General features: G+C 42.7%; 1 protein-coding gene across 5 annotated transcripts in view; it reads right to left on the minus strand.

Moving 5' to 3' along the window:
- Window positions 1-15,837, minus strand: part of LOC138749850 (SHC-transforming protein 1-like) — a 158,719-nt gene that overhangs the window by 72,099 nt on the left and 70,783 nt on the right. For all 5 annotated transcript variants that reach the window (XM_069911803.1, XM_069911804.1, XM_069911800.1 and 2 more), the window contains 2 exons: window positions 5,201-5,264; window positions 979-1,098 (listed from right to left, as the gene is read on the minus strand). In XM_069911803.1, coding sequence (XP_069767904.1) covers window positions 979-1,098; window positions 5,201-5,264 — 184 coding nt within the window. The remainder of the gene's footprint in view (window positions 1-978; window positions 1,099-5,200; window positions 5,265-15,837) is intronic.

Genomic DNA, 15,837 nt, shown 5'->3' on the forward strand with positions numbered 1-15,837 from the left:
CTGCCCCACCCCTACAGCCTTGCCCCTTAGGCACATACTGGACCTGACTCTTCCCATCTCACTCTTGAAAGCTGTTGGTCCCAATAAAAGCTAGCTGCCTGTCTCAATCAATCTTTGCAAGTCCTGTTTCATTCATGAAACTTTATCTGCACTGAGAATTAAGAAAGTTTTCAGACTAACCATTGCAGTATTGGCTTAGAACAGGTTCAGTGTCCTCCATTAACAAGTACTTTGCTAACACACACTTGAGACCTAAATGGCTCGTTGGACAAGTTGCTTTGCAGCTAATGAGGCACATTAATGGCTAAGACATGGATAATATGACAACCACAGTGTACAGAAAGGTTCCACTGAAAACCATAGTGTCAATGACAGGTGACCTGCTTTAGTGATCTTCATTAAGACCTAAATATTAGCATTGCCAAAAGAGTGCCGTGGGATTTATTATGTACGGAGGGAGAAAAAAGATTGAGCCTTGATTGAAAATCCAACATTTCTGACAGTTTAACACACAAAAGTGCTTGAGAAGCTCAGCAGTTCATGCAGCATCCAGAGGAAGTAAAAGGCAGTCAACATTTTGACATTTCAAGCCTGAGCCATTCATCAGGAATGTGAAAACTCAGACAGACACCTGAATAATAATATGGAGGAGGGAGCAATTTGACTTTCTGTGATCACGAACCACTTAATATAAATGATATTCTGCCTATTTAATAAAAGCAAAACAAATGAAGCAACATTTAGAACACAATCCGATTTCATTTGAAATCCCCCAGTTCCTTTGACAGAACAGATCCCTCTGGAATAAAGTACAAACTTTGGTTCAATGTATTGACCTGTCGAGCCTCTGTATGTGACTTTATCAAAGGACTTCCAGCAACAGGGGAATTAGCCGATCTGAACTCACAGCTGATCATGGCAATTCACATCATTGGACATGTTATAATTAATATACCTCAGCTCATGACAAATTCCTACCTGCTTGGAGTCTGGGATCATTAAACTGAGGTTGGCAGTGGAGATGCACATTAATGTCTTCATTCCTGCAAACTGTAGGTTCCTCTTCCCCAAAATAGGAGATAATTCTTTGTTGGGAGGCTAAAATGTAAACAATTCAAAGCAATTGGTTTTCTAGATAACCATTTCAAAACCAGGAAAAGCTTCTCTCTGAACGTCCTGTTGTAAACGTGTGATATTTTTGAACTTTCATTTCATATTTACACCACCTGCATTATTTTGTTGCACAAGCCAAGTGTTACTAAATGGAGGGTGTTCACGGCTGAAGAGCAGCAGGGTCAGGTCCTTTGGCCCACACATCCAAGTCAAACGGAAATGCTGAAGCAAATGAGAGAGACTTCAGACACTAGAAAACTGGATCAAGACACAAAGTGCTGAAGGAACTTAGGGAGCCATTGGACCGCTTCAGACAGTCCATGTTTCAGGCCGCAACCTTTAATCAGGAATAGCAAGGAAAGGCAGGAGCCCACAGAAAAGGTGGGGGAGGAACACACTGGAAGGCTAAAGGTAAATACAGGTGGTAGCGGGACGAAGCTGGGAAGTGATACATATCTTCCCCCTTCATCTTCATCGACTATCTGGAAGCCTCTGAAACACCAATGCAATAGTATTTGCTTCCACCACTACTCCTGGCAGCCTGTTCCAGATACCTAGCACTCAGTAAAATATTTGCCCCACTTCACACATCCTCTCCTTCACTGTACAGTGTGTGACGTTTTTTACATTGAGGAATGCATTCTGCATGTCCACCTCATGATTTTGTAAATCTCAATCAGGTTTCCCCTTGTCTCCAACATCACCTGACTTTCATACTCAATGCCCCTCCCAATGTAGCCAAGCATACCACACACTTTCTGTACTGTCTACTTGTGTGTGGCCATTTCAATGAGCTGTGAACATGGAACCCTGAGCCCTTTGCACAACAATACTTTTAATAGTCCTTAAACCGCCCAAAGTGCAACACCTCACACTTGTCTGATTAAATTCCATTTGGGATTTCTTTGCCCATTTCTGCAACTGATGCCATATGTTTTAATCTTTGATAGCCCTTGGCATGTTCCTAACTCCACCAATCTTAGAATCACCTTTTCAATCAAGTCATGGGAACCAGAGTGTGAGGTCAGGAGATGGAGCAATTGGTGAAATGGTAGATGCCATGTGTACAGAGACTGTGAGAAAGGATTGGCAGTGGATAGAGAATAAATGGATGGGTTGAAATAAGTGTACTGAAATGCAAGGAGTATAAAGAATGGAGCAGATAAACTTGGAGCATGGAACTATGACCTCATGGTCATCACAGAGACTTGGATGAGTTATGTGAGGAATGGGCCAAGTTTCAAAAAGTGAGGGAAGTAAGAGAAGGTGGGAGAGTGGCATTTCTGATCAGGGATACTGTCACGGCTGCAGGAAGGTGGAGAGGAGGTGTAGTGGAGGGATTGTCACTGAGACAGTGTGGGTGGCGGTTAGGAACAGGAAGGGGGCAATAACCCTACTGGGTTTATATTGTAGACTCCCTAATAGTAACAGAGACATCGAGGAGCATATAGGGAGGCAGACTGGAGTGAAGGACGATTATAACTTTCCTAATATTAATTGGCACTATCTTAGAGTGAAGGGTTTGAATGGAATTGAATTTGTTAGGTGTTTCAGGAAGGTTTCCTGGCCCAACTAGAGTAGTGGCTATACCCGACCTGATATTGGGAAATGAATCAGGTCAGGTGTCGAATCTCTCAATGGGTGAACATTTCAGAGAAAGCGATCGCAACTCCCTCTCCTCTACCACAGCACTAGAGAAGGGCAGGAACACACAATTCAGCAAAACAGTCCATTGTGGTAGGGGAAAGTGTTATGCAATCACGCAGGAGCTTGGAGGCAAAAATTGGGAGCACATGTACTTGGGGAAATGTACAGCAGAAATGTGGCAAATATTCAGGAAACATTTTCTTGGTACTCTGCAGGGAGAGGACAGTAAGGTGAAAGAGCCATGATGTAGAAAAGATGCATAAATTCCAGTTAAGAAGAAAAGATTACAGGAGGTTTAAGAAGATGGGAACTGATAGAGCTCTAGAAAATTATGTTTGCCAGGAAAGAAGACTTAGGGGAGCTAGAAGGGACCATGAGAAGGCCTTGGGGAGCAGGATTAAGGAAAAACCCCAAGAAATTCTATATATATATGTGAATAACAAGAGAATGAGTTGTGGGATGGTAGGACCCATCAAGGGGTGTTGGTGGAATGTGTGCATGGAGTTGGAAGAGGTAGTGGAAGTCCTTAATTAATACTTTGCTTCAGTATTCACCAGAGAAAAGTATCTTGGTCATTGCAGGGATGACTTGAGCATGTTGACATTAAGAAAGAAGGTGTGTTGCAGCTTTTGAAAAGCTTGAAGTTAGACAAGTCACCAGGACCACAAGATTTACCCAAGACTACTGCGGGAAGCAAGGGAGGAGATTGCTGAGTCACTGGTGATAATCTTGACATCACCACTGGAGACAAGAGAAGCACCAGAGGATTAGAGGGCTGCAAAGTTATTTCCTCAGGAGAGTGGAAACAAATGTTTGGAGCAGGAACACATGCCATGCAAGTGATGAGATTTTATTGGGGAGGATCACACCCTGGATAAAGTCCCAATTCCTTCCAATAGAACAGGGGAAAGGGGAAGGGGGGGGTGGGGTTGAAGGGTGAACGGGGGTGAAGGGGTTGGAGTCATTATAAAAGCTAGAAAATAAACCAAAACAACTTGCACTCTTTTAAAAAAAGTTTCTCTCTTGCTGAAGCCTGATGAATTAACCCTTTCCATATGCCAGAATTTTTAAAAGCAGTCACTCAACAACTAACTCATGGTTCACAAAGGCTGTTTTTTTCTACATCTATCTGCACTCTTGGGTAAGGCATAATATTTTAATCAGTTTGAACAAAGATATCTTTCAATATGGAGAGATTCACAGCATCATGATCCTGATGTTTTGAATTATCTCAATATTTTTGTCAGAGCTGGATTGCTGGCACACAGATCTTCATCGGAAAGAAGCAAGATTCCACTCCAGGACTTGCATTCAGTCTCGCTTTGATAAAAGGATTGCAGTGGCTTTTGACCAGAATCTTCTCAGGATCAAATGGATTTCAAACTGGGGCAGAGAGGTGAACTAGAACAGCAAATTCCAGAAAGAAATGTCATCCTACAACTCGAGAAAATATTTCATAATGAAGCTTCAGGAGTGGAGATAGAGCCCAGACCCCTTTCCACATCTAAGGTGCTGATATAAAGACAAGAGACCATTCATCTCCAATGACATGATCTGGAGCAACAATGATGGTCAAGAAAGCACCAATCCTCCTCTTTCTGAAAAGTTGAAGGAAGTTTGGCACTTCTTACCCCCCCCCCCACCCCGTCCCACAACATCTACAGGTGCACCATCAAATGTACGCTGGTGCTTGTATCCTAGCGTGGGATGTGAACTGCTCTGTTCAGGAATGGAAGGGCTGCAGGTTAGCGAATGTAGCTTGGAACATCATACAAACCCCTCCCCTCCACAGACTCTATCGACATCTCTTGTTGCCTCGAAAAGGCAGTCAACAAACCCATCACACTCTGGAGACACTCTCTTCTCCATCCTCCATTCAGGGAAAATGTTCAAGAGTGTGAACGAGCACCAACAGACTTAAAGATTGCTTTCTCCCACATTCATCAGGCTTGTGAATGAACCCCCACAACAGTGCTCTCACGCTGCCCTTGCTTTGACCTATTTGATCTTTCTCATTGTAATCCTATCTTCACTAACTGTGCTCTTGGCCTGCCACTTTGAATGGCAGTACGAATTGACTTACTGGACTGCTCATGGAAAAACATTTCTCACTGTAGTATGGGTAGACAATAAACTTGAAACTTGAAGAACTGAAAGGATTAGAGTTGATGATAATTGGGTCAGTGCAAAAAAAAATCCATTTTCCTGCAGAGATTGTGAAAAATTATTAAAGATTTATTTATTCCTCAATCATTCTTTTGTATAGGTATTTATCGAAGGCATTTCTCATTAATTCTTTAATTCCAAAACGTACACGCAACAATCAAGCAACATGCACCAAAATATAACCTAGTTCCTTATTGTATCATTGGTTTTAAATGTAGTCTGGACTCGATGTTTTGTAAGTGCCTCTTGTACATCATGTAAGTACTGCATTTACCTTTCTTTTTCTCATAGCTGCTTTGGCATTTGGATCAGCTTCACACACTCTGCTTATCGCCTCCCTGTGGAGTACAAAACATGATCATGATTGATAAACAGCTTAAAAATAAAAATAAGATTACTTGTTGTTATCAGTGCTGTAAATGATGGCTGGTTCAGGATGCCAACGCAATAAACAGAAGCTTCTATGAGGTAAATTATTTACATTGTTAACTATTTAGATCCATCAGGACTCCATGACTGGAGGAGATTTAAAATCAGCTTTACAGTCTATGAATCAACTGTATTATTGATTATCATCTTTCTGTACAAGCTCACAGGTGTACCCAGTCATCTATCTACAGCAAAAACGCATTGATTAGATATCCTTCATTGTGTACTAGAACTATAGTTTGAGCAACAAACTTTCTCTTCTGACTTTGACAGAGATCCTTTTTTTCAAAACAAAGTACCAGAGCTGAGACCAGAGGCCATGAGCTTTACATTGTGATGGATTTACATGGATCTTCATATCTCCCTGGTTTCACTTCACCTACAAATCACACCATCACTTGAAGGCTCTTCCCCAAAAGTTAACTTTATAGACAAGGTTGGAATGAACATGAAGTGCTCGCTATAGAACTTAAAAGTGTTCTTCTTTCAAGTTTTAATTAATACCACGATTGTTTGTGTTCATTATTAATTAAGAAGAATAGTTCTCATTTCACGAGGCAGATTCCTTTTTCAAATTAAAAAAAAATCATCAGTGGAGATATCAGATGCCCCAAATTCTTTGGGCAGGTCCCGGTGGATTGGAAGAAGGAAATGTAATGCCACTATTCAAAAAAGGATGTCGGCAAAAGGCAGGGAACTATCGGCCAGTTAGTTTAACATCTGTGTTGGGAAAATGCTTGAAGTTATCATTAAAGAAGAAATAGCGAGGCACCTGGAGCAAAATGGATCCATCAGGCAGATGCAGCACGGAACCAGAAAAGGTAGGTCCTGTTGGACAAAATTACTGGAGTACTTTGAGGATAGAATGAGTATGGTAGATAGAGGGGAGCAGATGGATGTTATTTAACTGGATTTTCAGAAGGCATTCGATAAGGTGCCACATAAGAGACTCGTACATAAAGAATTGCATGGAATTGGGGGGGGGGGGGGTGTATTAGCATGGATAGAGGACTTGTTAACCAATAAAAAATGGAGAGTTGGGATACAGGGGTGTTTTTCTGGTTGGCAATCAGTGGTGTGTGGGTGCCAGTGGGATCAGTGCTTGGTCCTCGACTGTTCACATATACATAAATGATATGGAAGAGGGGACAGAGTGTAGTGTATCTGATTACCCCACATGGAGTGGAAAAGCAAATTTTACAGAGGATATGGAAAGTCTTCAGAGAGATATACAGTGTCCTCCATAATGATTTTTCTTCCTTCATTTGCCCCTGTTTTAAATTTGTAAACAAATAATTCACATGTAATTGAATTGCACATTCCAGATTTTTTTCCAAAAGTTATTGGTATACATTTTGGTTTGACCATAGGATTACCAAAATCAACAGTTTGGAAAATTATTAAGAAGAAAGAGCGTACTGATGAACTCAGTAATTGCAAAGGGACTGGTATTCCAAGGAAGACCTCCACTGATGATGGCAGTATTCTTATCATAACAGAGAAAAGTCCCCAAAAGTATGTCTGACAGATCAGAAACACTCCGGCTCCAAGCACATGGTCTCTTTGATCTTTCAGCAGCCCTCCTCCATTCTCGTCATTCCCCTGCCTTGGGATTCTCCTTAATCCTACTTGCCAAGGCCTTCTCATGTCCCCTTCGAACTCTCTTAAGTCCTTTTTTCCTTCCTGGCTACTATATACTTCTCATGAGCCCTTCCTGTTTCTTGCTTCCTAAATATGATGCACACTTCCTTCTTCTTCTTAACTAACTGCCTCAGAGGTTTTGTCAACCACAGTTTACTTTTCCTACGCTCTTTTCCCTGACAAAACTATCCTGAACCCAGATGATGTGTGGTCCCTAAATATCCTCAGCATTAGTTTTGTGAGCAGGCTTATTTCTTTAGTTTGATAGACTTAGAGAGAAGTTTGGTATATCACCGAATACGTTATTTGCTTATTACCAAGTACATGATTTTCTAAGGGAGTCTTATGGTCGAGAAATAATATTGCCAAGTCAATGGAAGTTTTTGTAAGGCATTTGACATGAGAGGCTCGTTCAGAAAGTCATGAGGCATGGGATTCATGGAACCTTGGCTGTGTGGATTCAGAATTGGCTTGCCGGTAGAAACCAGGGAGTAGTAGTGGACAGAAAGTATTCTGCCTCGAGGTCAGTCACAACTGTACCGAGTCTCTCCAGTTATAAAGCAGAGGCTCCTTCACAGTGACAGCACAGTCTGATATGATTCATCCACATTGTAATTTGAATTATTGAACTGCACCAACCTCATTCGATTGAAACAAAAAATAATTATATCGGAATATTTAATAAAGTATTCTTCAGTTTTAAAAGCAGCAAAATACTCAGCAGTAAATTGTCATAAAAGAAATTGGCAAAAAGGATGTCTTAGACATTTTCTTGGTGATTAAAAGGATTCAATTAACAAGAGGTCATCACATCTTTCTGCAAATTGGAAGCAACGAAAGAAAAACAGTATCAAATTTCCTCCCCATATTTCCCATCCAAATCCCATCTCCCATGATTACTGATCCAGTCAGTACTCAAGGACAGAATCTGATGAAAGCACTCAGACATCTCCTCTCAAACTTATCAAAGTTCTGCAGCCTATTTTTTCCAGCTGGTCTAGATCCTGCGGCAAGCTTTGAAAGCCTTCCCTGTTGTTCACTAACCATCCAATCTTTGTTTAATCTGCAAACTTGCAGATTACCACATTATCACATTACCACATTATCATCCAGATCATTGATATAGCTGACAAAACAACAAAGGTCCCACCACTGATCCCTGAGTCACACCACTTTAGTCAGTGCAGGAATCATCCACTACCACTCTCTGGCTTCTCCCACCAGGCCAATGTTTCATCCAATTTACTACTTCATCCTGTAAGAGATGAGTAAAACTAATATGAAAATATGAGAGATGAAGAAAGCTAGTATGGATATATGTGTAATGAATAAAGCCAGTATGAATAGGATAAGGGTAGATAATAGAATGTATAGGAAGTAATGTTAGTCTGAATAAGATAAGGGTCTTCTAGCCTTAGACAGAATTAGCAAGTTCTGCATATAAGAGTTAGTAAGCCCTGAGGGTTGGGAAGGTGTGAATAAGGTCAAAGGCAGGTTTGTGAATAAGGACAATGACATGATGGGACACCGACAGGAACCCCCTGGTCCTCCAAGTTCACAGAAACAGCACGTAGGCAGACAGGATTGCCTAATGTCAAACTTATCCAGGAGGCAGAAGAATGTTAGGGGGGGGGAGGGTACTTCTACACTGAAATCAGCTGTATAAAAGTTGGGTGAGCCCCAGTATGTGTGTATTCCCAGGGTAAGGGGAAGCACCCAACTTTGCACTGTTGTGTAATAAAGGTTCTTTGTTCTCAATTTTTGTCTCGAGCAAATTCTGTGAAGGTACTTCTGTTTCTCACAAATGGGGGCTCGTCCGGGATCCCACTCCCTCCACTGACAGAGTGCCCGACGACGGGGGTAGGTGCACCCCGGCTGATTCAGCTGGACTCACAGACGACGGGTGACTGGTCAGTGGATGAAGCGAGTGATATCCGAGAAGAGGCATTGAGAACAAACGACGGGAGGACATTAAGGAAGCGCGCTAGGAATAGCTACTGGATCCCGGTAAGAGGAATTTTACTTACCTGTTAATATGGGAGGTGTGAGTAGCAAGGGAAATAGTCCTAAGGAAGGACGGGATGATCAGATAACTAAGCAAAGTCTGTTAGGATTAATGCTATCTGATTGGGGTGCGGGGAGAACCCGCAGGAAAGACAAACAGACCATGGTCAGGTATTGCTGTCTGGAATGGGTTAATAACCCGATAAAAAGGAATTCGGTATATTGGCCAAAGTTCGGATCCGATGAAGACTGGATGTGTCAGGCATTGAACATCTGGCTCTATCAAAATCAAAGAGATAATATTGAGAGCAGAGAATATGCAGCCTGCTGGCTCAGTGGATCGGTTGATCAACTGGTTTTGAATGAAAAGGAATGTAAGGACAAGAAGGATGAGGAACCTTTTGTCCCTGAAACACAAGGATGGGATGTGTTACTTTCCCTTCCTCCACTTTATGCTCCTCCTATGCCGGCTCCTATCTTTCCCCTCTCTCCTATGCTCTACCCTTCTTCACCTTCCCCTCCTTCCCCACAGCTAAAGAAAGGAGAAGAAAGTAGGGGTGGTATGATGACCCGTTCACAAAGTACTAGATTACCACCTCAATTGACAAGAGAGGGAGGAGACTTTGATTCAGAACAGTGTGAGACCCTCCGGGAGGGAAGGGCAGAACCCTTTGATTCATTTCCCGGAGAGCAGGAACCTAGACATTATAAAGGAGAGGATAAGCCAGAAATTAACTGGATGAGACCTTTATGGGAAGTTCCCGTGGGAGGGGGTCTCGGTTTCGTAAATGTGCCTCTGACTAGTACGGTGCGTAACTTTAAGAGAGAAATGACTTCCCTGATAGAGGATCTTCAGGGATGTGCCAAACAATTAGATCAATTTTTGGGACCAAATATATATACATGGGATGAGTTAACATTAATCTTTAAGGCTCTGTTCACTTTGGATGAACGTGAAATGATTCACCAGGCAGGGATTAGAGTCTGGGATAGGGAACACCAAGGGGGACCAGAGGTGATACCTGGGGAACTGAAATTCCCCCTGGCAAAACCAAATTGGGATAACAATACTAATTAATGGAGGAATATGGGATTAATCTGATAAAAGAAATCAAGGAATCTGTTCCAAAGGGACAGAATTTTAAGAAAGCATTTGAGGTTCCCCAAGGTCCCGAGGAGACCCTTCTGCATTTCTGTATAGATTGCGTACGGCCATACAGCAATATGGGGGTCTGGATATAGAATCCCCAGTGGGTGAACAATTGATATTATCGGGCTTCGTTACAAATTCAGCCCCAGACATTAGAAGGAAATTGCAGAAGACTGAGAATTGGCATGAACAGGGAATAACACAGCTTTTACAGATCCCACAAAGGGCATACGTCCAGAGGTCTGAGGATAAACAGAAAGGAAAGGCTAAGATTTTGATGCAGGCAGTCAAGAAAGTCATGGAGGGACAGCAAGGAAAGGGTAGGGGCTGTGTGCCAGCACCTGGACATTGGGAGGAGCTCCGGGAGTGGGAGAGTAGAGACCAGAGCAGGGGCAAGGGTAGAGGGGAATTCCAGGAACGACGACTGTTCCCGGGACCTCATGGTAATCCTGGTAGGAATTGGGAAACAGGACCATTAGTTTGCTACCATTGTAAAAAGGAGGGACATTTTAAGAGAGAATGCCCAATGCGAGCCAGGGAGACGCGATTTCACGCACTTATGGAAGCAGATTATGAATAGGGGGGTCACGGTTTTCAGTCAATACACACCGTGGGGCTGCACGGAGAACCATTGGTAAATTTAAGCATAGAACCCCACAGTGACAAGATGACCCTTTTAGTAGATTCTGGGGCAGCCCAGTCTAGTATTTTACAACCACCCGAGGGTGTTAAGATAGAGGGGACAGTGATGATTTCGGGAGTAGGAGGAAGAGATTTTACGGTCCCTGTATTAAGGGATATAAGAATACAAATGGGAGAGAAGATAGTAACGGAGGACATTCTACTAGTTCCCCAAGCTGGAGTTTGTTTGTTAGGATGAGATTTACAGGACCAATTGGCTATCGGCACCAGACCACAGGAATCAGGTATCGGGCTTCAATGGTATGTATTAACCGAGGAGGATTGGGAACTAATAAATAAGTATGGGCAAAAAGAGGCAATAGAGGAGTGTTAGATATTCCTCCCCTGAAAGTTACTTTAAAAGATCCTGAGCAAGTCATTATACGAAAGCAGTATCCAATTCCGATGGCTGGACAAAAGGGGCTGCAGCCAGTAATTGACGAAAGATGGTATACTCGAACCTTGTATGTCACCTTTTAATACCCCTACCCCTGAGGCTAATGACCAGTACATATCCAAATATTTAAAGGGACTTTCTGCCTCTCTATACGAATTAAAACGGAAGGGTTTATTAGCTCAAAACCCACCCCTGGAGCATCCTATTCATTTTATTAAATCTGGGGATTGGGTATATGTAAAAGCATGGCAAGATCACCAACTAAAACCTGTTTGGGACAGCCCCTATTGTGTACTTTTGATTACAAACACTGCAGTGCGAACGAAAGAAAAAGGGGTGGACTCACATAGAACGAATTAAACAAGCTGCTGATCCACAGACTAAAGACATTGATAATCTACCCTCCACCTGGCATGCAGTCCTTCATCCTTCTGATCTGAAAGTTACACTACGCCGGGAAAAAGTGCTGTAATGTTTGTTTTTACCATTTGCTGTTTTGTTTACTTGTTGGTTCCCAATTTTTGGGAAATCACCAAATTGCTCACAATGTATTAAGTCCTCCTGGAATAGGGGCAGCAGAGGTGACAATTATTTACCTTTAGAATGCAGACAGGGTGCAGGTATAGAGTATAGTCATAGTGGGGTACCTTATTTAGTATGGGTTAATATAAGATCCCAACATGAACTAGGGGAACAGAACGGCCCTAGGGGAGTAGACTTGGTTTATATTCCGGCCTCTGCAGATATTAAAAAGAGGAGTTTTAAAGAGATAGCACAAAGAAGATGGTGGGACAATGACAGACAGAATGTTAGTCAGGATTGTACATGTAGCAAAGATAGAGTGAATACAGATGCTAATGTTCAGACAGGCTGCAACTCACAGGTTCAGTGATACTTATGCTAATGTTCGCAGACAAGCTGCAACTCACAGGTTAAGTGACAAGAAACACCCCTCCCCAACTTGGTCTCCTATAAATCATCCTTTGGGTCACACAGACATTCGGAATGTTAAGAACCACCACTGTAAGGGGAGTTCCAGTTGTAAATGACGACGTAAGCTGCTCCAGAACACCACAGCTGCTTGGCATTTAAATCGTTTAATCAGACTCCAGGCAGCCTTGGAGATCATCACCGAACAGACAGCGATGGCCCTGAATTTATGGGCTGAAGAAAGACGACAGATACGAGCCACAGTTCAACAAAACCGCCTGGCTCTCGATTACTCATTGGCTGCTGAAGGCAGGGTTTGTGAAAGACTGGTTAATGATAATGCTCATAACGGTCAGGCGGTTAAAGACACTTCTTCAGGAGTTCGAAAATCTTCCCATGCCCAGGTTCAGACTTGACAAACTTGGTCTGGTGTGGGATGGACTAGACTTTTTATTGGTAACTGGAGTCTGATACCCACAGCCCTTATAACAGCTGGACTCGCTATTCTGGCCATTATGGTGCTCCCCTGCCTAAAGACTTGTGTGCAGTATTTAATTCAACGGATCCCTCGTCAGATCACTATAACCCAAAGGATGTATGTTTCCCTAATTCTGTCTGATGATGCTGAGACTGCAGTTCGTTTACTGACTCGCTGGGAAAAAGACCAAGTTTACAAGTAATACATTCCAGTTGAGAATTCACGAAGCGTAGCTAAAAGAAAAGTGAGGATTGTGAAAGATGAGTAAAACTAATATGAAAATATGAGAGATGAAGAAAGCTAGTATAGAAACATAGAAACATAGAAGATAGGAGCAGGAGTAGGTCATTCGACCCTTCGAGCCTGCTACGCCATTCAATGAGATCATGGCTGATCTTAAAGTTCAGTACCTCGTCCCCGCCTTCTCTTCGTAACCTTTAATACCCTTATACTGAAGAAATATATCTAATTCCCTCTTAAATATATTTAATGAACCTGCCTCCACTGCCCTCTGTGGCAATGAATTCCACAGATTCACCACCCTCTGGGTATAGAAATTCCTCCTCATCTCGGTCCTAAATGGTTTGCCTATTATCCTCAATCCATGGCCCCGGGTTCTGGATTTTCCCATCATTGGAAACATCCCATCTGCATCCATTCTGTCCAGTCCTGCCAGAATTTTATGTCTCTATGAGATCCTCTCTCAGTCTTCTAAACTCCAGCGAGTACAATCCCAATTTGCGCAATCTTTCCTCATAAGTCATTCCTGCCATTCCAGGTATCAGCCTGGTGAATCGCTTCTGCACTCCCTCCATTGCAAGAACATCCTTCCTTAGATAAGGTGATCAAAACTGCACACAATACTCCAGGTGGGGTCTCACCAAGGCCCTGTACAGCTGCAGTAAGGTATCCTTGTTCCTATACTCAAACCCTCTTGATATGAAGGCCAACATTCCATTTGCCTTTTTAACTGCCTGCTGTACCTGCATGCTCGCCTTCAGAGACTGATGTACAAGTACCCCTCGGTCTCTCTGCACTTCCCCATCTCTTAATCTATTGCCATTCAAATAGTAATCTGCCCTCCGGTTTGTATTACCAAAGTGGATAACCTCACATTTATCCACATTGTAGTACATTTGCCATGTATCTGCCCAGTCCCTCAATTTATCCAAATCACACTGGAGCTTCCTGACCCCCTCTTCTGTGCACACAACCCCTCCTAGCTTAGTGTCATCTGCAAATTTGGAGATATTACATCCAATCCCCTCATCTAGATCATTAATGTAAAGTGTGAACAGCTGGGGTCCCAGTACAAATCCCTGTGGCACCCCACTGGTCACCGCCTGCCACTCAGAAAACGAGCCATTTATCCCAACTCTCTGTCTTCTACCTACCAGCCAGTTCTCAATCCACATCAATACTTTTCCCCCAATCCCATGAGCCTTGATTTTGGAAGCCAGTCGTTTATGCGGGACCTTATCGAAGGCCTTTTGGAAGTCCAGGTACACCACATCCACTGGCTCTCCCCCATCTATTTTACCTGTCACCATCTCAAAGAATTCCAATAGATTTGTCAAGCACGATTTACCTTTTGTAAATCCATGTTGACTCCGTCCGATCCCTTCTCTGCCAGTCATATGCTCCGCTATTACATCCTTAATAATGGATTCCATCATTTTGCCCACTACTGATGTAAGGTTCACTGGCCTATAATTCCCCACTTTTTCTCTACCCCCCTTTTTAAATAGTGGGGTAACATTAGCTACCCTCCAATCCATAGGTACTGATCCTGAGTCTATCGAGTCTATCGAGTTATGGATATAGTGTAATGAATAAAGCCAGTATGAATAGGATAAGGGTAGATAATAGAATGTAGGAAGTAAAGTTAGTCTGAATAAGATAAGGGTCTTCAAGCTTAGACAGAATTAGCAAGTTCTAAGAGTTAGTAAGCCCTGAAGGTTGGGAAGGTGTGAATAAGGACAAAGGCAGGTTTGTGAATAAGGACAATAAGGACAATGACATGATGGGACACCGACAGGATACCCCCCTGGTCCTCCAAGTTCACAGAAACAGCAGGTAGGCAGACAGGATTGCCTAATGCCAAACTCATCCAGGAGGCAGAAGAATGTTAGGGGGGGGGGGGGGGGGGGTGGGTACCTCTACACTGAAATGAACTGTATAAAAGTTGGGTGAGCCCCAGTTTGTGTGAGTATTCCCAGGGTAAGGGGAAGCACCCAACTTTGCATTGTTGTATAATAAAGGTTCTTTGTTCTCAATTTTTGTCTCGAGCAAATTCTGTGAAGGCACCTCTGTTTCTCACAATCATGAATACCAACTCATTGAACCTTTTCGACCGAGTTCCCATGCAGGTCCTTGTCAAAGGCCTTACTAAAATCCATGTCGACAACATCCAAGGCCTTCGTTCATCAATTTTCCTGGTAACCTCCTGTGTAGTGGTTAGTGCAATGCTGTTACAGCACCAATTATCAGGACCAGGTCTCAAATCCCATAAAGAGTTTGTACGTTCTCCCTGTGTCTGCATGGGTTTTCCTTGGTGGCTCTGGCTTCCTCCCACCGTTCAAATCATACCAGCAATGAAGGTCATTTGGGTATGATTGGGTGGCATGGGTTTGTGGGCCAAAGAGCTTGTAACCATGCTGTATGTCTAATTTTTAAAAAATGTAAAATTCTGCGAGATTTGTTGAATATGACCTACCATGTATATGGCCATGTTGACTATTCATAATCAGTCCCTGCATATCCAGATTTCTTGGAATATTTTGCAAGAATTTCAGTACACCTGTAAATTGTACTTTGACAATAAACTTTCATACCTTATCTCAGATTTCTTTTCTCACTTTAAAATGCAAGCAGTCCCACAGGAGGTACTGCTTTATCTAAATTAATTTTGCTTAATTTCAGGGCAGTTCTGGACTTGAAGCATTTGTTCTGACACTGAATCGAGTAACAGCCGCTGAAACTCAAAATCAGTGTTGTTCTGCAATTTATTCAATCAAGCCCAACAGTGATGACTGTGACTGATACCACCCAGAAGGACCACTCTTCACTGCTGGAAGCAGGCAGATGCTAACCATACAATTTCCCCATCACTGGAGCTGGAGATTGGACTTGTACTTCCCCCTTTCACTCTCAAACACTTCCTTCTCACATCTGCAGGATAATCTCCAGTGTCCTGACTTG

The sequence above is a fragment of the Narcine bancroftii genome, chromosome 14 (genome assembly GCF_036971445.1).
Source record: "Narcine bancroftii isolate sNarBan1 chromosome 14, sNarBan1.hap1, whole genome shotgun sequence".
Taxonomy (NCBI): Eukaryota; Metazoa; Chordata; class Chondrichthyes; order Torpediniformes; family Narcinidae; genus Narcine; species Narcine bancroftii.